The sequence below is a fragment of the Eurosta solidaginis genome, chromosome 4 (genome assembly GCF_040869045.1).
Source record: "Eurosta solidaginis isolate ZX-2024a chromosome 4, ASM4086904v1, whole genome shotgun sequence".
Lineage (NCBI taxonomy): Eukaryota > Metazoa > Arthropoda > Insecta > Diptera > Tephritidae > Eurosta > Eurosta solidaginis.
Window position 1 is genome coordinate 233,940,379 of NC_090322.1, and position 26,251 is coordinate 233,966,629.

At 36.2% G+C, this 26,251-nt stretch overlaps 1 protein-coding gene across 1 annotated transcript; it reads left to right on the forward strand.

The window, feature by feature from the left end:
- Positions 1 to 1,882: 1,882 nt before the first annotated feature.
- Positions 1,883 to 25,905, forward strand: LOC137249194 (pickpocket protein 28-like). The gene is made up of 6 exons (XM_067780490.1): positions 1,883 to 1,984; positions 9,269 to 9,469; positions 9,807 to 9,915; positions 23,923 to 24,068; positions 24,146 to 24,948; positions 25,055 to 25,905. Exons 1-6 carry the CDS (start codon positions 1,908 to 1,910, stop codon positions 25,372 to 25,374), a joined length of 1,656 nt encoding a protein of 551 aa, XP_067636591.1. The 5' UTR covers positions 1,883 to 1,907; the 3' UTR covers positions 25,375 to 25,905.
- Positions 25,906 to 26,251: the final 346 nt, after the last annotated feature.

Genomic DNA, 26,251 nt, shown 5'->3' on the forward strand with positions numbered 1-26,251 from the left:
CCGACAATAAGATTGTTTGCCCTTCTTCCAATTTGCGAGATGGAGATTATGGGGGATTCAATTGAGGGAGCCAGCTGTCGCCCCTTGCGGCTGACTTGCTTTAGTTTAACGATTGAGTGGATTTGGAGATTTGCTCATCTCCTTCAGCTCTGCGTTTACGGGCACCCACATTGCTGGAACTGTTAGGATTGGTACTGCAATAACGTGCAATGTGCCCTGGCTTTCCACATTTAAAGCAGTCTGGCCTTTCCACTTCCACGCGATGAGCTTTGTATGCGGGCTTACTCAAAGTGACGCTGTTTCCTGAGTCAGCGCATGTGATACCGTTTCTGCGAATGTGGGTTTTGGGTTCGCATATGTCGCTCGCTTCGTTTCTACGTCCCGTATGCCATTTATAAAACTCTGGATTTTTACCCTCTCGGTGTACTCCACGGGTGCGTCCGCATTTGCCAAATAAGCCAACATTTCAACATCCGAAGCAAACTCTTGCAAAGTCTCATTAGCTTTTTGGTAGAGGTTTTGCAATTCTTTTTGGTAGATCCTTTTCCTGTGTTCGCTTCTGTACCGTCGTTCTTCAGCAGCCATCAATGCTTCATAACTGTTCCGTTCGTACTCTGGATTAGTCTGTAAGATTTCGGCAGCTGGTCTTTTAATTGCTACGAAGAGTGCAGCAACTTTATCTTCAGCATTCCAGTTGTTCACTGTTACGGTCTTCTGAAATTGTAGCTTAAAGACATGGAAAGGAATAGAACCGTCAAAGGATGGTGTTTTTACCTTTGGATTACTCGTTGAAACTGATGGGCAACTTCTCGATACGTCCTCTCAAAGCATCCACCTTGGCCTCGATTTTTTCCTCAAACTGTAAAATATTTGTATCCTGTGCCTCCAGCTCGAGGATATGCGGGCTTCCTGCTTATTTCCAACCTTCTGCAAACGTTTGAATCGCTAAAATGTCGAATAAACAACTCCAACACTCAATAATGCAAAATGGTCTTTATTAGAGTACTTCACAATAACACTTATACTTCACAACTAATAGCTTGCTTAAATCAAACTGATTACAGCTTACTCAGCTTTAACTTCTTTTATACTCTGTGATGTCTCGTTCGCATACTTCTAGGCGTTTCTATTTCTAGAATTTACTACTTGTTTACCAGCTATAAATTTCTCAGCTATAACTAGCTTCTATAGCTTCTCGCATAGCCATATGCGCGTGTATATGTGAGTGATACTTCCACCGATGATTGCCTACTTTTGGGAGTATCTCAGATATATGTATGTGTTTGTGCGTTTCTCTCCGCTGCTTGTATGGACATATGTATAGACCAAATGATTGATTTGTTGATGTGCATACAAGTCACTGCCTAGTATCGGCTTAGAGATGATAGTATCCCTTAGTGTTGCTAATATTCGTCACAATATTTATAATATGAGCCACTTAAGTGAAAAAATAAACAACACATTATTGAAGTTTACACGACTAAATAAAGTGCTAAATGAATTAAGCAGTTAAATCATAAATCTAAGGTAACAAAACTTCCTCCGCTTGAACAAAAATGATTAGTAATATATATATATTTCTGTAGGTATGTATGTTTGTGTATGTGAAGCTACTTTGAGGCATGTTTTGTTAAAATTACTTTATTATAGTTAATTATATGGTAAGTAAGTAGCCAGAAACATATGAAAATATACTACAATGCATATTTCTACACTTAGATACTGTATATCCTATACTTACAGAATTTGACTAATATGAAGAGGATTATTGAAATGAGAGCGTTCGACATTTATACTCGAGATATCGTCGGAAGCGCAACAACCAGGATCCGCATTTAGCTATGAAGCAAACTAACTACAAAAATATGTCTTCAAAGAAAAAAGTTAAAGCTTTTGTGTATCGAAATATGCAAGATTATTGTGAAAATACTTCAATACATGGACTAAAATATATAGTGAATAAAAGTTTATATCCCATAGAAAGGTAGGAGCTAATGAAGCCTTGTAGGAGACAAAAGTGGTTACGTAGTAAAATAAAGAAAAATATTGTATAACTCATCGGGCCACATTATTAAAAAACTAGCAACTAATTTTCTCGAGATTCTAGAATTTTGACATGAGTTGGTGTAAAGAAAAGTTCAAAATGAGAATAAACGGTTTAAAACAGGCCATTTCAGCGAACACTATTTTGGTTGATACGTTGCAAACATGTTTCCTTCAGTTAAGTGATAGAAGTTTTTGTTTTATGAATGATAAGTTGAGCCAACAGTCAAATGAAACAACTAACTATACATACATTTTATAGAATAATACCACTTAAACTATTTTTACACTTCACTACAATATTAAGTGGAAAATTTTTATTCATAACCAATACTTTAAAATGTCAAAAAACAGCCAGACAGTCGAATAAACACGTTGAGCAAATGTAGCAAAAAAAATGTCTGCTCAGTAATTTAACATAAATTTCCAACCGTTGCACAGTGTTTCGTGTAGAACAAGCTAGCTGGAAAAAATTATTTTATGAGATTTTCCGTTTCATATGCAGTCATTTATTACAACTACGTCATTTTTTCAGGCATATGATCTTTTTTTTATTTTTTCCAAAATTTTACTTCATATGCATACATTTACTTATTTCATATGCAGTAACTAATGTGAGTAAGTGACATAGATCCAAAAAAATTTAAAGGACTTAAGAATATTACTTTATTGTACCTAAATTGAATGGAGCTTGTTAGATCTCTTTATCACGTCAAGTCCGGACCAAGTTCTTAAGTTTGACCAAATTAGCTTTATTTCGGGCCATGACTTAGTTTTTCGTACACTGGATGTTACCTTTAATTGCCCTGTTGATACTCTTACTACTGTATATCGTGATTTTAAGTCTATAAATGTACGCTCGTTGTTTTGGGATTTGTCTAATGTCGACTGGACCGCGTGTTGGAGTATTGCTACGGTGGATGCGAAGCTGAACTTTTTGAATAAAACTCTTGGTAAACTTTATGATACACACGTCCCTCTAAAAAAAGTGAGTGTTAAAACTAACTCTGTTCCTTGGTATAACGGCAAAGTGAGATATGCAATTAAAAATCGTAACAAGCTTTACTCCAAGTGGAAGAGGAACAAAACCGTGTTTGCCTGGTCGCAGTATAAAATCGCCCGGAATAAAGCCACTGATATTACCAGAAAAGCGAAACAGATGTACTGCGATTATAAGCTAAACCCCTCACTACCTTCAAAAGACTTATGGCGCAATTTGAAAATTCTAAATATACATGGTAAGCAGCAATCTGAGTGTCAGGTTGATCCGGATACCCTTAATGACTATTTTGTTAGCTCAGGCAACCGCCGGGTCAATCCTGTACCTTATCATATAACCAGAAACCTTTCACCGGAGAATAACTTTGAGTTTAGGACAGTGTCGGAGGAAGAGGTTCTAAAATCATTTATGGCCATTAAGTCCAATGCAATTGGTGAAGATGGAATATGTTTGAAATTCGTGAAACTATTGCTGCCATATGTTTTAGGAACTCTCACACATATTATTAACCACTGCTTCACAACGTCATGTTTTCCAAAGGAATGGAAAAAGGCGTTGATTATTCCCGTCGCAAAAATAAATAATACAGTCGAGCTTAGTAATTATAGGCCTATTAGCATCTTATCTGCTTTTGAAAAAGTGTGTGAGTCCTTGATGGCTTCTCAAATTTCAAAATATGTCCTAGATCACCATCTTTGAAGCCCATTCCAATCAGGGTTTAGATCCAAGCATAGTTGCTCTACTGCAATAATAAAAATACTTTACGATATAAGAGTAAAATTCGATAATAGTGACCTTACTCTCCTGTGTCTCCTTGATTTCTCTAAAGCATTTGACTCAGTCAGCCATAATCTCTTATGCAAAAAGCTTGAGTCCTATTTTGGGTTCTCTGACAGTTCTGTAAAGCTTATGGCTAGTTATTTGGCGAGAAGGACCCAGAGAGTGTTATGCAAAGGCTCTGCATCAAAACCATGTACTGTTTCCTCGGGTGTACCACAAGGCTCTGTACTAGGCCCTCTCCTGTTTAGTCTTTTTGTCAATGATGTGTTCTCTGTTTGCCAGTACGTAAATATCCATACTTATGCCGATGACATTCAATTATATTTGTCTAGCCGTGTTGGTCTCGTGTTTTAAAATTAATAGTGATTTGTCTGCAATTTCGAAATGGGCGTTTGAAAACTGTCTCTGTTTAAATGCTCAAAAGTCCTATGTGTTGCCCATTAGTAACAGTGTTGCGCACGTTGAAGATATTCCTAAATTGTTAGTTGGAAATAGTGTTCTTCCGTTTACTGACAAAATTAGGAATTTAGGTTTTGTGATAAATTCTAAAATGAACTGTGTTGACCACGTTAATAAAGTCGTGAGTAGTGTTTATTCGGTTTTACGCAGATTAAGAAGGTCTGCCTCGTTTACTCCCTTAGAGACAAGAAAAAAGCTAGCTGTTCAGCTTATAGTCCCACACATAACGTACTCAGAGCTAGTTTATAGTCAGTTTGATTCTGCCTCGTACCACAAAATTGATGTTGCGTTCAACAATATCACGCGTTATGTCTACGGCCTAAGGAAATATGATCACATCTCTCTATTTAAGCGCGAAATACTAGGATGCAGTATTTTTGAGTACATTGAGGCGCGAAACTGTATTTATATGTTCAAGCTCATCGAGTTCAAAACCCCTCAATATCTTTACGAAAAGCTTAAATTCCCAAAGTATTGTAGGCACCGCAATCTGATAATCCCCAAATATTACTATCTGGCCTCATCGAGGCTATTTTTTGCAAATGCTGTAAAGCTTTGGAACTCTATACCTGATTTTCTCAAGGGTGCTTTGAGTAGGAGCAATTACAATAAGGTGATCCATGATTACTTCAGCTCAGCGTGAATATTGTGATTTCAACATAACTGCATGACTACATCTCTTTCACTTCCTATCTCTGTTTTTTCTTTCCTACCATATTTAAATGGCTCTACTCTTTAGTCTTAAGTGTGTATTTAAGGTTTAACATTAAGTTTAGTTTTAACATTAATATGAATTATAAGAAAATCGTTTTATTGTTAATCTTAAACTCGAATTTAGTTTTATGGTAATTATATTGTATTTATAAAACGGACGATGTGCTATAAAAGACTCCGTCTTACTGTCACAACCACTTTGTTCAACTAATAAATTTGAATTTGAATTTGACTACAAATCTCAATACTCTAAAAAATTCCGAAAAAAAAATTAAAATTTTTTATGAAAATTCGTCGAATTTTTCAAACATTTTTTAAATATAATTTAGTTTTTGTTATAGACCGTGACAAATTTTCTTATGGGAAATTAGTTAAAATAAATTTGCGAAAGCGAAGATTGTAAGAATTGTCCAAAAAGCGGTGTCTACTTATTTATGTGAGTGCCTGTACATATGTACATACATATTTTGTATTTATTTGAGTATTTATCCTGGCACTACAATTTTTACAAAATTTTTTTATAGTACCAGTCAGGAATGTAAAAGTTAATTACAATAATAATAACAACAATGTAAATAATTAAATTAATTATGTGAAAATAACTTATTACAAAAACTTAAAAGTAAAGTATAATACAAAGTAGAAAAGACAATAGATTTAAATTAAATAAAACCTGATCCAATAAAAAGTTATAGGGTAGGTTATCTTTTATAATTATGTTATTATTCGCTATCATCACTTTCATTCGATGAGTCACTTGTGGAATAGTCATGAGCATCAGCAACACTATTGTGAAAGCTTGAAACAACTGGGGTATTTATTGACTCCTCAACATTATCGGGGGACAGTAAATTGGGGATTTCTGAAGTCAGACTTTTAAATTTTTTCTTAGGTATCTCCCTAAAACTGTTAACTAAAGGATCCGATGTTATAAGCAACATATTCATAAGATCTCTATTCGTGGCTTCACGCGACTGCTTTTGTGTGTTATCATCCCTGAATCGTCTCAAATCTTTGTTACGGGCTTCCTGTGCTTCCTTAGAAAGTTGACCAATAGTTAAAATTGCTGATTTTATAATATCAGTACTATGCACTAAGATTTTATGAAATGTAAAAGGCATATTAAACCATGGATAGAGATCTATGTATAGTTTTTTAGTCTCGACCGCAAATTTTTCAAATCTTTGGATATTTTTATTGTACCCAGATGCTAATGCGCGAAGGAGAGTGTCGAATCTTTTGATGAGCGTTACATCCAATCCCGTAATCTCAGCACTAGCCTCAGAATTTTCGAAAAACCTACGAGCAGTGTTGCCGTCATTGGTATTGCCGAAACCTGGTTTTGGTTTATCTACTATCAATCCAAGTACACTTTTAAATTTATTCTGGATTTCGTTGGAACGTAGCTTTACACTCTTTATCTGCCTCATTCCTAAGCTGCCACTTTTTTACTTCGAGGCGATAATTATATGAAGCAGGCATTCAAAACATCTTATCCATGCATGGAGAGTAGACAAACCAAAATCAAGATTATCTCGGTTAGGCGTAAAGTCCCGTAACTAATTATTCATATCTTTTGGAGTGGCACCACAAATATAACTCTTTTGTGCGGAAGAAGTTTCAGTCAAGGCATTGCAAACTTTTCCGTCAATCATTGTTAAAAGCATATTGTGATTTACGGAAACTTCGTATTCTTCGAGCAAGTACTTTGTTGACAACAACGCACTTATCTCCTCTAAAACTTTGTTCGTTTCAAAAACAATAAAATCTTTTGTTTCTTTAGAAAAAATAAATTTAATTGGTAGAAGAAGGTCGAAGATTCTGCCAAACAATGTTACATTTTTCATCCTGTAATTGAAGAGGAACGAAGGAAAATATAAACAAAAATTCATCAGTGTCAGAACTGCATGTAAACTTTTGCTTATATGTGCTGTAGGTAATAAACTAACAAAAACTTCTTGATTTGCTAAAACTAAATGCTCAACAGTTTTATCTAATACTGACTGGACTTCATTTTCCGCACGTGTTTCACCCACATCAATTTCATTTGGATAGCATTCTTCCTTAGCTTTTCTTAGACTATAAAATGATGGATAAACCTTATGGCCGGCCTTGATGCTCCATTTCCGAGTCGGTTTGTACCCATGATTCGTCGACTTACTATCTACATAGTATGCTAAAGCTTCTACATTGCTCAAGCATCTTGCATCTGGCTCACATGTCATCTTTTTGCCGGATATTTGAGTGGATTCCTGTGATTTTTTTATAACATTTCTGTTGCCGGACATACGCGTTGATACTTCTGCCGCATAAAGTTACTCACCAGGACTTCTAGATTGCAAGAGGTCATCCGCTCGACGCCGTTTGGTTTTTTCACTGCAGCTAACAAAGTCCTTCATTCGTCTTCCTGGGCCGGGGTTACCTGAAGAAGTGGTTGGTTGGTCTGATGACAACTTTGAATCCACCGTTATTGTAAATGTGAAGTCTGGACCCGAAAGCCACTCCGAGTTTTTATTCAAAAATCGCTCCTTATGTCTTCCAGAAGTGTTCCACTTTTGATCCAGCTTCGACGAATATGCCGATATTTGTAAGCTTAAACTTTTTATCGGCGGCCACCGTGGTGTGATGGTAGCGTGCTCCGCCCTGGGTTCAACTCCCGGGAAAAGCAACATCAAAATTTTAGAAATAAGATTTTTCAATTAGAAGAAAATTTTTCTAAGCGGGGTCGCCCCTCGGCAGTGTCTGGCAAGCGCTCCGATTGTATTTCTGCCATGAAAAGGTCTCAGTGAAAACTCATCTGCCTTGCAGATGCCGTTCGGAGTCGGCATAAAACATGTAGGTCCCGTCCGGCCAATTTGTAGGGAAAAATCAAGAGGAGCACGACGCAGATTGGAAGAGAAGCTCGGCCTTAGATCTCTTCGGAGGTTATCGCGCCTTACATCTATTTTTTTTTTATTTTTAAACTTTTTATCGAATACTCGGCTGCTTCGCTTAAATCGTACTTAAGTATAACAAAACTCAATAATTCTTTATATCTGGTTTCCTTCGAATGTTGAACGCAAATGTCAAAAAACTCCGTTCTTGGTACGGTTATAACTAAGCTGCTTTGTGTTTTTGATTTTCCGACAGGGTGAATAGTTGATGATTGTTGTGCTGCCATCTTAAGTGTCGTTGATCGTTCTGATTTGTTATCAGTTGCGCAGTATTTATATTACATTCAGGTATTGGCGTAGATGCTACCAAATGGGGTTGTTTTGTGTATCGTTCCTGTGTGGTTATACCTGCATTAGGATTGCTTTGTATGTACCTGTTTTTATGCCTTGGTGACAGGTGCGGTAGGTTGTGGCAGGTTGAAGTCAGTGATCTTCGCCTTTTTGCTTTCGGTGTGCTCTTTTTGACCTTGCGCGTTTATTTTTGTGTATTTTATGGATACGTGTTTGTTTCCTGTACCTGGGGATTGGTTTTGCTGTTTGTAGATCAGCCTTAAAGGTTCAAATATCTCGTCGGAGCTGGTACGTACATACATCCTATTTTATATGTAGAGATAGCTAAATCTACAAAAAAAAAAAATTAAAAATAGATGTGTAAAGAATTCGCAATGGTTTTTTCTTTGGGCTATTAGAGAATACTCGCGACTATAACACATGTAAAATTTAGCCCGGATGTCGGCGGATGTATGTAACTTTTTTGTCCCTAAAGTTAAAAATATAGAGAAAAAATACCTTTTCTTCTTAATAACGGAATGTTAAATATATTGAAAATACTCTAATTGCGAAAGAATTACTATTAAAAAATTTTACTTACCTTCGAGCTTAGAATCCATCAAAAAAATTATATAAAAGTGTTCACTTAAAAGAAATATGAAGCTTAATATTCAACAAAAATTTTGCAAATTAATCAATGCATTTTACGGCCACTCCTGCTTTCTTACTTCAATTACTTAATATATATGAGAAAAAATATCAAAAAAAAGCAAAAATCCCGTTATTTTGTTTGTTTTCTTTCATTTCTCATTACACTTTTCTTGGAATAATAAATTTGTTTTTGTCCAGCTAGCTTGGTGTACACGAAACACTGTGCGTTGAGTGGATCGTAACTACTCAATGGTGCGTTCAGAAATTTATCAGTCTACAACTGATCAACAGTCGTGTTTGCTGAAAGCTCTCAATGGGTTAAAAACTTAAGCAGAAGCATTTCTATAGTCTTTATTAACACCGCTTACTGTTTATATAAAATTTTTTTTATTTTTTTTTTCATACATTGCAAACATAGGCTCTTTTTCGCTATATCCTTCATCTGCGTTGTATTGGGCACTGCTTACTTTGTTGCAAAGATATACGAAAAATGGAACTACACGCCTATGATTGTAAGCATAAATCCAAAAACTTCATACATCACAGACGAACCATTTCCTGCAGTCACCATTTGCAATCTTAATCAGGTTTCAAAGAAAAAAGTGGAGAAATTATCAGAGTAAGTTTTTATAAATAAGAAAATATGGAGAAGAGTGGTGTCAGGGTTAGAACTATTTAGAAGATCGCACCGCGATGTAACCTTGAACATTTTTTTATATAGAAGGTTTTTTTATATATGTAAAGCCGTTTCGGTTTTTTTTTTACCAAATTTAGTTTTAGTAGATGTTATGTTTGTGGTGAAGTTCTAACCCTGAGTGGCACGTTTCCGAATCTCGTTAAGGAATTTTATTTATTACCTTAAATGTGCAACTCTTCCATAAGAGCTAATGCAATTCCAAAAAAAAGCTCTTCTCAGCACACAAATCTCAATGATTAACTTTTTCTTTGATTTCCAGGTTCTCTTTTAAATATGCCATAATTCAAATGATGTGTAAACGGAAAGTCAACCACGCTATTGCCGATGCAATATCCGATTGGAGTAATATGAAAAATTTAATTTACGAGGTAGATACATAGATAGCTTCGAGGACACATAAGAAATAATCTACATAAGTTTTAAAATACTCTTGCATAAAAAAATATCGCTTTCCATTTGAATTGAATTGGTCCCGTATTTGCGAATGCCAGGGAAAGAACCACCAACAACTATACATGAAGATTATCAGCATGACGAGCTGAGTTGAACTAGCTCTGTTCGTCTTTCAGCCTGTGAAAAGCAAACTAGTCTCAACTCTTGGGAAATCTCTAACGACTTTAGTATTAGAGTGTATTTTCGGGTTCATTATTCATTTGTTGAACAGAATTTGACGACTATAGCATATATCTCCCATAAAACTGATCGATTAGATAAGAGGCATTGTCCCCTCATTTTTACAGATACAGACTTGAAGGCTGGATGTGTGAATGCCCAGATCGCATCAAAGAGCCAATATATATATATTTATATATATATTTTTTTAGGTGTGGTCCCACGCTCTTGGAGGAGACAACTTTTCAAAAGTTTTTTGTGATTTACTCAAGCCAGAATAACTAGGCCGATTTGGATGACATTTTTTGCACAGATATCTGCAATGGAATCGTTACATTCGAAAACAATTTTCACTCAAGCGATAAAAATTAGGCAATCAAACTATTTAAAAATATGTGCCAGTCGATCAAGCACATCTTTGCGTTCCTGATGATGACTTCAGGTTGAAGTCGAAATATCGACCAATTAAATATTTTTAAAATGAAAATAAACGTGTTTTATTTACTTTGCGGCCTCAAGCTCATCAAACATACATATTTAATCATACTAAATAAAGCCAACAAAATCTAGAAATTTAAAAAAATAATATATCATGGATCCAGTGAGCACGCGTTGTCCCTAGTTCACATATTTCATTAATCCGATATACCATTTCAGAGCTATTGTGATTTAAAAAACGGCATTCGATCACGGATCGTATGTTACGATTCGGCCACTGAATATTCTGAAGAAATATACTATCTGTACTTTTTGGAGAAGTGTATACTTCTTATGAGAACAGTTACTTTTATTTTTTACAAGTTTTAACGCTTAAGTACCAATCATAAAATATTCTTTTACAACAGACTTTTTTTTTAAGTATCTATAACTTTCAGTTTATGTAACCTTTTTGAAATCGTGAGAAACATTTTTAAGTCAACTAAAAGTTTTATTTTATTCGGAAAAAGTTTCAATTGATTTGAAAAAGGTTTCATCTGACTGGAAAAAAGTTCCATTGGGTTTAAAAAAAGTTTCATTTCACTTGAAAATGTTATATCCCGTGATCTTATCGAGCTTGTTTTTTTTTAGCGTTTTGGGATTATTTTCTTTATATCGTTTTGTGACTATATCTGAATCATTGTGGAATAAATTCGAGGCTTTTTGCGATTGCTTCCGCTCTTGACTGCTTTTGGGACTGTTTTCAATATTTTTTCCGGATCAGTCAAAGACTGTTTCCCGGCCATATACATATTATTTCAGTATTAGTTTCTCCATCCCTTCGCAACTGCTTCGGGATCGTCTGGAAAAGTTTGCATCATAAACCGCTAGCAGGGTTGACAATTCATATATCAGCCTCCCCCCGTCCCCCCCCCCCCCCCCCTAAGATTATATTTATAAGCCTTTAACTAACATGTTTAATCTATCTTTGAAGTCTGGAATCTTTCCGCCAGCGTGGAAAGAATCTTTTCTCATTCCCCTTCATAAGAACGGGAGTAGGTCTCTAATTGAAAACTATAGAGCACAGCTAAGCTCTCCGCTATTCCAAAATTATTTGAAGCTCACACTTCCGATCTCTACATCAATTGCTAGTTGCCAACAAGGATTTTACAAGGGAAAACTCACAATTTCCAATTTGCTTGAAATCACAACTCGTGTCTCAAATGGGTTTCGAGAATACATGCACACGGACGTTGTATACACAGATTTTGGTAAAGCGTTTGACAAAGTATGTCACTCGCTACTTATTTATAAACTGGATATTCTGGGCTTTCAACCAGGTCTCGCGCAATGGATATCGTCTTCTCTTCTTGATAGAACTCAAAGAAATGCTTTGCACCATCAACTATATGCCACTTAATCTTAAAAAAATGCAAATTTTTGTGCTTTTCTCGTTGATTACTTCAGCCAGCTTCCTACACTCTCAACAATTATAATCCTGAACAGGTATACAATTTTATAGATCTTGGTGTTAATATGGACAGTAAAATTAACTTCAACCTTCATATTACTGCAACTGTTAATAAGGATACAGGCGTTCTGGCGTTTTGTAAAGCTATGGTCTAAAGAATTTAGAGACCCGTACGTTACTAAAGCTCTTTATACAACATAAGTCAGGCCGATATTAGAATATGGTGCAATAATTTGGTACCCCAGCTACCAGGTTCATATTGATCGGATAGAATCAGTCCAAAAACAATTCTTACTTTTGAATTAAATGAGCCCTTCCGCTCTAGCACATTTGATGTTCGGACTCGCCTTTTTGCATTAAAAAATCTGTTCTTTCTTCTCTTAATAGTAACTAACTGTATTCTCTAACATATTGAATTCAATTTCTACCAATTTTATCCATTATATGTATGTATATTAATTACTAATGCGTAATTTATTTTACTTAGCTGATGAGGTTTCCTCTGTAGTTGAGCAGTTTTAGATTTCGACGGTTAACAAACCACTGCCTTACAACGACACGGCATGAACAGGATGTTACACAACTGCTTGTGTTGGGAGAGGAGGAGTGGCGGCTCGGCATGGTTGTAGCCCGGCTGAGGCTCATCGGCTTAGGGGCGCGGTTTTTGCCACGTCTCCTTCCCACAGTTACATAGCAAAAAAGGGTTCATGCCTAGATGTGCGTGTTTGTGCAAAAAAAAAGGAAAATAGATAGAAAAAGCGGGAGAAATGACCAGTCCTTTTCAGGTGTGGAGCCTTCCCACCCCTTCTGTTCACAAAAGGGTGAACAGCCTTGGACTCCACTATGGCTCCGTCACCCGAGTGGAGTCCCCTATTTCCTGACATCGTCCGTCACTAAGTCTTCAGTCCCTGTCCATCACTCCTACAACTATCTCAACTCACCTGCAATACTTGCCACAAGGGCAACACCTGCACCAACAAAGAAAAGAAACTTTAGCCTGACATACCTGTTGTTATTGCCCTATAGACTCAACCCATATAAATAAATATTCTGAATATTTCTCTACAAATTTACAATAATTTCTTTATTCACAATTTTGTTGTCTTAAATTACCAAAGAAAATCAAACATAGAACTATTAGTAGGTACTACTGTTAGAACTTAAAGTTCAATAAATTTAACCTTTAAAGTAATTTTACTCAATTACCCAGTTTCAATTATCTTCCAAAATTTTATCTAAAAAGTATTCAGGCTACGCTATTACAAAATTTACATTCTTTTCCTTATTATTATTAATCTATTTATATATTTATCTTCTCAACAAAATGTTTTATTAAATTCGATTAATAAAATTAATAATAAGGTAATTTATTTTATTTCAAAATCTTTATGCATTATTCCAACAAAAGAAAACCCCCTAAAATTGGTACGTGCTAACGCCTATTCAGATATTTTGCTTGCACTTGCTCTAAGGCAAGCTTTCGCAAAAACCCTATTAACTTCTTAATATATGTACATACGTGTGTATATGCATATCTTATCAAAAGAAAAAAAAAGAAAGGAATGTGTATATCTGTCTATATAGTGTGTATGTTATACCTTGTTGATCAAACTCACCTCTCTTTGTCAACCGAGTTTGGTACCAAATGCGGCGTACGAAGCTGAAAGTGGAGGACAAAAAAAGACATTCAAAGCAAAAATAGTATACTTATTTGTTCAGTTAGTAGGCCTTTGGCCGCGTGCCCGCGATCAAGGACAATGTTTGCCTCTGGATCTCTAGCTTAATAACGTGTGATGTAAAAAAAGTTAATAAAAGAAAAAGAAAAAAAAGTCGCGTTTTTGAAATTAATATTTTTGTGCGTTAATTAAACCAATATGCCAATTATTTTCGTTACCATAAAAAAATGTAATAAAAGAAAATTTGGTAAGTGAGTGACTTGAAAAATCTAAATTGTTATAAATGGGGTTAAGTGTTTTTACACTAAAACCCGAGTATAAATATAACAAGTGCAGAGGTTATATGCAGTTGGAAGTTTTCACTTTCCCTCACGACCAGGGAGGTTATTTCAAAAAAAAAAAAAAAACCCAAACAAGATCTAGTATAAGTTTTATGATTCAAAGAAAATAATTCCAAGAATTCAACGAACCTTTCCTTTCCCTCCTTTTTTTGTGGTTGGTCTTCAATTGTAAACTTATACAATGTTTAAAGGAAATTCATGGAAATAAAAGAAATTTTTAAATCTACAAATCTAATAATTTAAAATTTGAAAAAAAAAAAGCTTTTCTTATACATATCGTGATACCCTTTAATGTAGAGTGCTGGTGTGGTGAAATTCAATTCAGTGAGAGCCGCTGCGGTAAGCTCCTAGTGAGCGCTCTACCTTTTCTTTAGGCCCGGAATGATGTTGTGTCGAATGTTGCCGACCTAAATCTGTGTTGAGCATCAAAAATGTGGGTTATGTATATAGCCGATGTTGTGCTGCTGAGTGTGTGTTGCCAAATGCTGTTGCTGGCGCTAAGTTGCGTGCGCCTCCACCAACTATAGGGGGACTCATGAAAGCATATAAACTTATAAGGTGTAAAATTATATCCATTTACACACGCTGTTATATGAACGCACCTAGTAATACTCTTGATAAACTTGATTGTTTATCAGCGGTATTATTGCCAAATTAAATTTTTTTGATTGTTATACAAATTAAACAAGTAAGGAAGGCTAAGTTCGGGTGTAACCGAACATTACATACTCAGTTGAGAGCTATGGAGACAAAATAAGGAAAATGAACCTGGGGTAACCCTGGAATGTGGTTGTATGACATGTGTATCAAATGAAAGGTATTAAAGAGTATTTTAAGAGAGAGTAGGCCATAGTTCTATGGATGGACGCCATTTAGGGATATCGCCATAAAGGTGGACCAGGGCTGACTCTAGAATTTGTTTGTACGATATGGGTATCAAATGAAAGGTGCTACTGAGCATTTTAAGAGGAAGTGGGCCTTAGGTCTATCGGTGGACGCCTTTTCGAGATGTCCCCATTAAGGTGGACCAGGGGTGACTCTAGAATGTGTTTGTACGATATGGGTATCAAATGAAAGGTGGTAATGAGTATTTTAAAAGGGAATTAGCTTTAGTTCTATAGGTGAACGCCTTTTCGAGAAACCGCCATAAAGGTGGACCAGGGGTGACTCCAGAATATATTTGTAAGATATGGGTATCAAATGAAAGCTGTTAATGAGTATTTTGAAAAGGAGTGATCCTTAGTTCCATAGGTGGACGCCGTTTCGAGATATCGCCATAAAGGTGGACCAGGGGTGTCTCTAGAATGTGTTTGTACGATATGGAAATCAAATGAAAGGTGTTGCTGAGCATTTTAGAGTGGGCATTAGGTCTATAGGTGGACGCCTTTTCGAGATATCGCCATTAGGGTGGGCCAGGGGTGACTCTAGAATGTTTGTACGATATGGGTATCAAACGAAAAGTGTTACTGAGCATTTTAAGAGGGAGTGGGCATTAGGTCTATAGGTGGACGCCTTTTCGAAATGTCGCCATTAGGGTGGGCCAGGGGTGACTCTAGAATGTGTATTTATGATATGGGTATCAAATGAAAGATGGTAATGAGTATTTTAAAAGGGAGTAATCCTTAGTTCTATAGGTGGACGCTTTTCGAGATATCGCCATAAAGGTGGACCAAGGGACACTCTAGAATGTTTGTACGATATGGGTATCAAACGAAAGGTGTTACTGAGCATTTTAAGAGGGAGTGGGCATGAGGTCTATAGGTGGACGCCTTTTCGAGATATCGTCATTAGGGTGGGCCAGGGGTGACTCTAGAATGTGTTTGTACGATATGGGCATCAAACGAAAGGTGTTACTGAGCATTTTAAGAGGGAGTGGGCATTAGGTCTATAGGTGGACGCCTTTTCGAGATATCGCCATTAGGGTGGGCCAGGGGTGACTCTAGAATGTGTTTGTACGATATGGGCATCAAACGAAAGGTGTTACTGAGCATTTTAAGAGGGAGTGGGCATTAGGTCTATAGGTGGACGCCTTTTCGAGATATCGCCATTAGGGTGGGCCAGGGGTGACTCTAGAATGTTTGTACGATATGGGTATCAAACGAAAGGTGTTACTGAGCATTTTAAGAGGGAGTGGACATTAGGTCTATAGGTGGACGCCTTTTCGAGATATCGTCATTAGGGTGGGCCAGGGGTGACTCTAGAATGTGTTTGTACGATATGGGCATCAAACGAAAGGTGTTACTGAGCATTTTAAGAGGGAGTGGGCATTAGGTCTATAGGTGGACGCCCTTTCGAGATATCGCCATTAGGGTGGGCCAGGGGTGACTCTAGAATGTTTGTACGATATGGGTATCAAACGAAAGGTGTTACTGAGCATTTTAAGAGGGAGTGGGCATTAGGTCTATAGGTGGACGCCTTTTCGAGATATCGCCATTAGGGTGGGCCAGGTGTGACTCTAGAATGTTTGTACGATATGGGTATCAAACGAAAGGTGTTACTGAGCATTTTAAGACGGAGTGGGCATTAGGTCTATAGGTGGACGCCTTTTCGAGATATCGCCATTAGGGTGGGCCAGGGGTGACTCTAGAATGTTTGTACGATATGGGTATCAAACGAAAGGTGTTACTGAGCATTTTAAGAGGGAGTGGGCATTAGGTCTATAGGTGGACGCCTTTTCGAGATATCGCCATTAGGGTGGGACAGGGGTGACTTTAGTATGTGTTTGTACGATATGGATATCAAATTAAAGGTATTAATGAGGGTTTTAAAAGCGAGTGGCCCTTAGATGTATATGTGAAGGCGTTCTCGCGATATCGACCAAATTTTGACCAGGTGATCCAGAAATACATCTGTCGGGACTCTTAATTTATTTATATATGCAATACCACTAACAGTATTCCTGCCAAGAGTCCAAGGGCTGTTGATTTCGCCTTGTAGAACTTTTTCATTTCCTTCTACTTAATATGGTAGGTGTCACACCCATTTTACAAAGTTTTTTCCAAAGTTATATTTTGCGTCAATAAACTAATCCAGTTACCATGTTTCATCCCTTTTTTCGTATTTGGTATAGAATTATGGCATTTTTTTCATTTTTCGTAATTTTCGATATCGATAAAGTGGGCGTGGTTATGGTCGGATTTCGGCCATTTTTTATACCAAGATAAAGTGAGCTCAGATAAGTACGTGGGCTAAGTTTAGTAAAGATATATCGGATTTTGCTCAAGTTATTGTGTTAACGGTCGAGCGGAAGGACAGACGGTGGACTGTGTATAAAAACTGGGCGTGGCTTTCACCGATTTCGCCCATTTTCACAGAGAACAGTTACCGTGATAGAATCTATGCTCCTACCAAATTTGAGAAGAATTGGTAAATTTTTGTTCGACTTATGGCAATAAAAGTATTCTAGACAAACTAAATGAAAATGGGCGGAGCCACGCCCATTTTGAAAATTTCTTTTATTTTTGTATTTGGTTGCATCATATCATTACTGGAGTTGAATTTTGACTTAATTTACTTATATACAGTAAAGATATTAAATTTTTTGTTAAAATTTGAATTTAAAAAAATTTTTTTTTAAAAAGTGGGCGTGTTCTTCATCCAATTTTGGTAATTTTTATTTAGCACATATAAAGTAATAGTAGTAACGTTCCTGCCAAATTTCATCATGATATCTTCAACGACTGCCAAATTACAGCTTGCAAAACTTTTAAATTACCTTCTTGTTAAAGTGGGCGGTGCCACGCCCATTGTCCAAAATCTTACTAATTTTCTATTTTGCGTCATAACCTCAACCCATCTACCAAGTTTCGTCGCTTTATCTGTCTTTTGTAATGAATTATCGCACTTTTTCGGTTTTTCGAAATTTTCGATATCGAAAAAGTGGGCGTGGTTATAGTCCGATATCGTTCATTTTAAATAGCGATCTGAGATGAGCGCTCAGGAACCTACATACCAAATTTCATCAAGATACCTCAAAATTTACTCAAGTTATCGTGTTAACGGACGGACGGACGGACGGACGGACGGACATGGCTCAATCAAATTTTTTTTCGATCCTGATTATTTTGATATATAGAAGTCTATATCTATCTCGATTCCTTTATATATGTACAACCAACCGTTATCCAATCAAACTTAATATACTCTGTGAGCTCTGCTCAACTGAGTATAAAAATGCCAAGATTAAGTGAAATATCAAAACTAAAACGCTTTTACTTGCTGATGTTGGAGATTTCTGATGAAAATGCCTGCTGTAATGTCTGCAAGGTTGCATTCCTTTGAGTTTACCGTGTTTACACAATGAAATGTGCGCGTAAATTTATCCAAATTGTGTAAATGATTTTTCATACAAAATTTGACAGCTCGTTTACGCACTAGATAAATTTATACGTTTACACACTTTATAAGGCATTTATAAGGTTACATGAGTCCCCCTTATGTTTTAAAGTGATTGTTGCTTGCGTGGGAAGTTGAGTTAATGTTGACGTGTCTACCCAACAATGTTGCCTCAATTGCGTTGTGGAAATGTGTACGTGTCCGTGTATTGGTGTAAATTTTGTCTTACCAACTTTGTGTTTGTGTATGCGAATGATGAATTTCGTTTGCGTAGGTATGATTCTGTGTTGGCGCAATTTGTTGGAAAAAGTAGTTATGTTGTGTTGCGTGTATCTCCGTGAATTATGCCGCTTTATTGCTACCCCCTTTAAAAACTTTCGTGGGCTTTTCTCCAGGCTGGTGGATGACGTCCTCTACCCACTATCTTCTCCTTCTGCTTTAAACCCCCTAGGCAGATTTAGTCTTTCTTAAAATTCGTCTAAGTCGCGGCCTACGACTGCTTCTCGTTCCTGGAAAAAATGGAAGAACACACACACTAAAATCATAAGCACACAAACACATATTCGGTTCATAAATGCAAGAATAGGCAAATAAGACAATGCAACACAATACAAACAAGTAAGGAAGGGTAAGTTCGGGTGTAACCGAACATTACATACTCAGTTGAGAGCTATGGTGACAAAATAAGGGAAAATAACCATGTAGGAAAATGAACCGAGGGAAACCCTGGAATGTGTTTGTATGACATGTGTATCAAATGAAAGGCATTAAAGAGTATTTTATGAAGGAGTGGGCCATAGTTCTATAGGTGGACGCCATTTAGGGATATCGCTATAAAGGTGGATCAGGGTTGACTCTAGAATTTGTTTGTACAATATGGATATCAAATGAAAGGTCTTAAAGAGTATTTTATGAGGGAGTGGGCCATAGTTCTATAGGTGGACGCTATTTAGGGATATAGCCATAAAGGTGGATCAGGGTTTACTCTAGAATGCGTTTGTACGATATGGGTATCAAATGAAAGATGTTAATGAGTATTTTATAAGGGATATATCCTTAGTTCCATAGGTGGACGCCGTTTCGAGATATCGCCATAAAGGTGGACCAGGGGCGACCCTAGAATTTGTTTGTACGATATGGGTATCAAATTAAAGGTATTAAGGAGGGTTTTAAAAGGGAGTGGTGGTAGTTGTATAGGTGGTCGCCTTTTCGGGATATCGCCATAAAGGTGGACCAGGGGTGACTCTAGAATGCGTTTGTACGATTTGGGTATCAAATGAAAGGTGCTAATGAGTATTTTAAAACGGAGTAATCCTTAGTTCCATAGGTGGACGCCGTTTCGAGATATCGCCATAAAGGTGGACCAGAGGTGACCCTAGAATTTGTTTGTACAATATTGGTATCAAAAGAAAGGTGTTAATGAGTATTTTAAAAGGGAGTGATGCTTAGTTCCACAGGTGGACGCCGTTTCGAGATATCGCCATAAAGGTGGACCAGGTGTGACCCTAGAATGCTTTTGTACAATATGGGTATCAAACGAAAGATGTTAATGAGTATTTTAAAAGGGAGTAATCCTTAATTCCATAGGTGGACGCCGTTTCGAGATATCGCCATAAAGGTGGACCAGGGGTGACCCTAGAATTTGTTTGTATAATATGGGTATCAAAAGAAAGTTGTTAATGAGTATTTTAAAAGGGAGTGATGCTTAGTTCCATAGGTGGACGCCGTTTCGAGATATCGCCATAAAGGTGGACCAGGGGTGACTCTAGAATGTGTTTGTACGATATGGGTATCAAATTAAAGGTATTAATGAGAGTTTTAAAAGGGAGTGGTGGTAGTTGTATATGTGAAGGCTTTTTCCAGATCGCGACCAAAATGTGGACCAGGGTGACTCAGAACATCATCTGTTGGATACCGCTAATTTATTTATATATGTAATACCTGCCAAGATTTTAAGGGTTTTTTATTTCGCCCTGCGGAACTTTTTCATTTTCTTCTACTTAATATGGTAGGTGTCACAACCATTTTATAAAGTTTTTTCTAAAGTTATATTTCGTGTCAATAAACCAATCCAATTACCTCACCATGTTTCATCCCTTTTTTCGTATTTGGTATAGAATTATGGCATTTTTTTCATTTTTCGTAATTTTTGATATCGAAAAAGTGGGCATGGACATTGTCGGATTTCGTTCATTTTTCATACCAAAATAAAGTGAGTTCAAGTAAGTACGTGAACTAAGTTCATTAAAGATATGTCGATTTTTGCTGAAGTTATCGTGTTAACGGCCATGCGGAAGGACAGACGAACGACAGTGTATAAAAACTGGGCGTGGCATCAACCGATTTCGCCCGTTTTCACAGAAAACAGTTAACATCATAAAATCTATGCCCCTACCAAATTTCAAAAGGATTGGTTAATTTTTGTTCGACTTATGGCGTTAAAAGTATCCTAGACAAATTAAATGAAAAAGGGCGGAGCCACGCCAATTTTGAAATTTTCTTTTATTTTTGTATTTTGTTGCACCATGTCATTACTGGAGTTGAATGTTGACATAAGTTACTTATATACTGTAAAGATATTAAATTTTTTGTTAAAATTTTACTTAAAAAAATTTTTTTTTAAATGTGGGCGTGGTCCTTCTCCGATTTTGCTAATTTTTATTAGGCGTACATATAGTAATAGGAGTAACGTCCATGCCAAATTTCATCACGATATCTTCAACGACTGACAAATTACAGCTTGCAAAATTTTTAAATTACCTTCTTTTAAAAGTGGGCGGTGCCACGCCCATTGTCCAAAATTTTACTAATTTTCTACTCTGCGTCATAAATTCAACTCATCTACCAAGATTCGTCGCTTTATCTGTCTTTGGTAATGAATTATCGCACTTTTTCGGTTTTACGAAATTTTCGATATCGAAAAAGTGGGCGTGGTTATAGTCCGATATTGTTCATTTTAAACAGCGATCTGAGGTGAGTGCTCAGGAACCTACATACCAAATTTCATCAAGACACCTCAAAATTTACTCAAGTTATCGTGTTAAGGGCCATGCGGAAGGACAGACGGACGACTGTGTATAAAAACTGGGCGTGGCATCAACCGATTTCGCCCGTTTTCACAGAAAATAGTTAAAATCATAAAATCTATGCCCCTACCAAATTTCAAAAGGATTGGTTAATTTTGGTTCGACTTATGGCGTTAAAAGTATCCTAGACAAATTAAATGAAAAAGGGCGGAGCCACGCCCGTTTTGAAATTTTCTTTTATTTTTGTATTTTGTTGTACCATGTCATTACTGGAGTTGAATGTTGACATAATTTACTTATATACTGTAAAGATATTAAATTTTTTGTTAAAATTTTACTTTAAAAAAATTTTTCTTTTAAAAGTGGGCGTGGTCTTTCTCCGATTTTGCTAATTTTTATTAGGTGTACATATAGTAATAGGAGTAACGTCCGTGCCAAATTTCATCATGATATCTTCAATGACTGACAAATTACAGCTTGCAAAAATTTTAAATTACCTTCTTTTAAAAGTGGGCGGTGCCACGCCCATTGTCCAAAATTTTACTAATTTTCTATTCTGCGTCATAAGCTCAACTAATCTACCAAGTTTCATCGCTTTATCTGTCTTTGGTAATGAATTATCGCACTTTTTCCGTTTTACGAAATTTTCGATATCGAAAAAGTGGGCGTGGTTATAGTCCGATATCGTTGATTTTAAATAGCGATCTGAGATGAGTACTCAGGAACCTACATACCAAATTTCATCAAGTTACCTCAAAATTTACTCAAGTTATCGTGTTAACGGACGGACGGACGGACGGACGGACGGACGGACGGACGGACGGACATGGCTCAATCAAATTTTTTTTCGATCCTGATTATTTTGATATATGGAAGTCTATATCTATCTCGATTCCTTTATATATGTACAACCAACCGTTATCCAATCAAACTTAATATACTCTGTGAGCTCTGCTCAACTGAGTATAAAAAAAAAAAACAGACGATTTCACATACATTTTTATAAAAACTTTTGATTTTTAATTCACTTCTTATTCAAAAGTAACCACACACTAGAAATTTTACTTTTTGGTAATTCTTGCATTTATTTCACTGCGTTAAAATTATCAAGCCTGCACAACATTATAAAAAAAATTTAACAAAAAAAGGAATCAAAAAGGAATTTTTTATTTCGACTAGATCGAAGGAATTTTGGTTTTCCTTAAATTTCCGAAGCTGAAGACTTTAATAAAAAAATGTAATTCACAAACAAAAGAAAAAAACTTCTATCATAAAAATCAAAAATTAGAATTATTAAAATTAATGCACAACAAATGGGAATGAAAATTGATAAATATTAAAATTGTTGTGCAGCCTTACAATGCACATTTCACAAAAAAGAATTTCTCACTTCACATAAAACAATCACTAAAAACATCACATTTTACTTACCGAAAAATCAGCAATATGAAGGAAAAAGGAAACTGACCTCCAACCGGGTCGTGTTTCTTCTTGGTTCCAGGATTTTGATGGTCCTGGGCAAAATTACCAGGGACTTGATCTTTCAGTCGCACTTTACTTAACGCGCGACACTTTTCGTGGAACCCGTACTTGCTAAAATAAAACTTTATTTTTCAAACAAATTTTTTTTTTTTGGCACTGTACACTGTTTGAAATAAACTTCACTTTGTTTCACTGCTTTTGGAAAAGCAACACTAAGACCGCGACTTTCGATTTTTGTGATACCGAATGCTAAGCGGACCCCCTTATATACCAAAATGTATCTTGCGGCACTTATCTTTGTCACCATACAGCAAAGCCTTTCTGCCCCTGTTTAGCTGAATGTCATAGCGGGCGTGTATGCTCGTATACGCATCCCTCTAGTTATCTAACTACCACATGCATGCATTTACCTTAGTGTATGAAGTGCTGAAAGGGGAAAGATCGTTACTACCGTTGTATAGATATCTGTGCATATACCCGCTTGCACGTGATTGGAATTTATTTTAGGGAAATCACAAGGGCTGCTGTTACAAGGATTAGCCTGGTTTCATTGGACCACTTGAGGGCAGTGCGCTGTCACAACGTCCATTAATATCTCTTACCTATAAGAGGGAACGTCACTCTTTTTAATTGGACGTTGTGGCAGTGACGATACTTTTTCGACTCTTAGTAATAAATTAACAAATTTTAGAGGATCCCAGATAGCTATAGAATCTGCTTTCAGCTCGTCCAAATCCGATATTTTTTTTTCAAAACTAGGCAGCGTCGGATGTAAATTTTGTTTGGAATGACAAATATTTAAAACCTTAGTATGTATTTATTTGGGTTGGAGACTTGGGCTCTGAGGCATTAAGTGCGTGTTGAATCATTTCATTTTGCTATAAAAGCCCCGATTTGGGATAAAGATTTTAAACCATGTTTTTCACAAACTAGTTAAGAATTAGAACATTGGTGTATTTTAAGACTTACTTCTTAATCCTAAGATTTGTATGATCATAAAAATATATTCACGTAGACATCTCAATCCTGTGAAAGAATGCTATTGGAATGTAAATATGGTGGACGGATTTTTAATTGCTCTGAGATTTTTAATTCTATCATCACCGATAATGGACTGTGTTGCACTTTCAATATTGTTGATCCCAAGTTGCTGTATCGAAGGTAACTAGGGCCATTATTTAAGATACATTTAGGGCTAATTTTATAGATTATAATTATCTATCTTATTTCAATTTTAGCACAATTAGCAAATCATTCCTTAACAGTGTGTATAATCATCCAATGGACTACATGCCTGTCTACTGGAGTCCAGATAAAGGCTATTCAAAAGATTTACCAGAAAAATTTATACCAATGAAAAGTGTTGGCATTGGCGAATCTTTAGGTCTCAACGTTATCTTAAATGTTGAGAGGGACAACTATTATTGTTCATCGTCAGATGGTGTAGGTTTTAAAATTTTGCTACATAATGCGCTTGAAGTGCCACATATGCGTGAAATTGGCATGCTACTTGAGCCGGGTTATGAAACGAAAATGAGTATACGCGCTGAAAGAATTGAGTCGGATGAGTATGTACGCGATATAAGACAAAGTTCAAGAAAATGTTTGTTTGAAGATGAGAGGCATTTACGCATTTATAATGCTTATACTGAACATAACTGTATTACAGAGTGTAGTGCTGGTCAAATTTACCGTAATTGCAATTGTATACCCTTCTTCAAGCCGATGCTGCATGATAACGACAGTATTTGTAGTTTTTATGATACAAGTTGTGTTGAGCGTATACGTCTTAAAACAATGATTATAGAAGAATCAAGTTGTGCCCTGAAGTGTTTAGGATCATGCAATGATTTGAAATATTCATCATCGTCATTCTCTGCACCTCTGATCATTGACGATTTTAAACATAAAGTTCAAATTGAAAAAAATATGAGCGATGAATATTGGATGAAAAATGTGGCTATTGTTAATATATACTTCAAAGATACGACTTATAGAAGTGAGAAAAATATGGATTTTGTTGGTGCAACCGATTTTTTGTGTAAGTATTGTTCGTAAATAAATCTCTTCAGTGAGATTATCTATATTTTTTTGTATACTTACGGTGTTATATGTACGCCTATACATTTTTATTATTTTACTTTTAGCAAACATTGGTGGCATAATTGGACTCTTTTTTGGGTTTAGCTTCGTTTCGTTAGCGGAATTGATTTTTTATGTTATTTTAAGACCTTTACGCATGCTTTTTATATCACAATGGACTCGCGTTGTTAAATCGGCTAAAATTCAATACCAAGAACCGACTATTCATGATTATGGTACTTTGCACAAAAATATATTGCGTAATCAAAATATTCTTTTAAAAGGCACTAACTGGAAATTAGCAGCAGAAAAGAAATATATGCTGAGAAATAAAACTAAAAACTCAAACTTACAATGGCAAATCGGAATGGATTATATACCATAAATGGGTCCTTATTAAGAAATAGTTATATGTGACCTGGTCTATGAAAAGGTGGCCTATGACTCATAAAAGAAATTGCGAGAAACAGCTGTTAAAGATAAACCATGCATTTCTTCAGTTTCTTAGTAGTTTTTCCTTTGCATTATGAACAGTCATGCCCAAAAGGCAAAGCACAAACCAGTTTCTGGCCAATATTTTGGCTCCATTGCCATCGAAAATAATGCTATCAAAAAAATCTGAGGATGCTTCACCAGCCACCAAATTGGCATCGAAGGAACCAAAGGCGTCATCGTCTTTCATTTGTGCTCTTCTTTCTCTACATTTTTCGTACACTTCTAAGCAAGTTAAGACTTTCTAGTTTTCACCACGTGAAAGAGCGTCTCGAAAACTATTGAAACCAGAAAAAAGTGGAAAAATTTTTTTTGAGTCATAAGCCACCTTTTCATAGACCGGGTCACATATACTAAGAGCATTGTAATTTATTGAAGTTCAAAATATGTATACAATTACAAATATATACATTTTGTTTCAGCATTTTATTGTTTTAGTTATGTTGCTGTTTTAGAGGTTAGCTCTGCTTTAGTAGCAGATCATTTCATACATCTAAGTAAGTCGCCTGTAGAAAAATAAGCTAACGAAGAGCTGTTGGTGTCAAACAAGTCAAGTAAACTAGTGCACATTACTAATGGAAGCGGAGCCGCGAATAACGTTGTACATGACAAAATAGTTTTTTTACAGGAAAGAAAAAAAAAAACGTTTTTTGGAGGCTTTGTGATTGTTTTTTGTTCCTGTATTGTTGGCTTGTCCAAAACAATGACATTAATAATTTATATTAAAAAAATTGAGGAATTTCAATTTCGAATTACAAGTAAGCGGTCAT

Bases quoted from the DNA above. Each gene is read 5' to 3' on its own strand.
- LOC137249194 (XM_067780490.1), top strand. From the start codon at position 1,908: ATGCAAGATTATTGTGAAAATACTTCAATACATGGACTAAAATATATA. The intron at 24,069-24,145 runs GTAACTAGGGCC...TTTCAATTTTAG, and splicing joins CCCAAGTTGCTGTATCGAAG to CACAATTAGCAAATCATTCC. The intron at 24,949-25,054 runs GTAAGTATTGTT...TTTTACTTTTAG, and splicing joins TGGTGCAACCGATTTTTTGT to CAAACATTGGTGGCATAATT.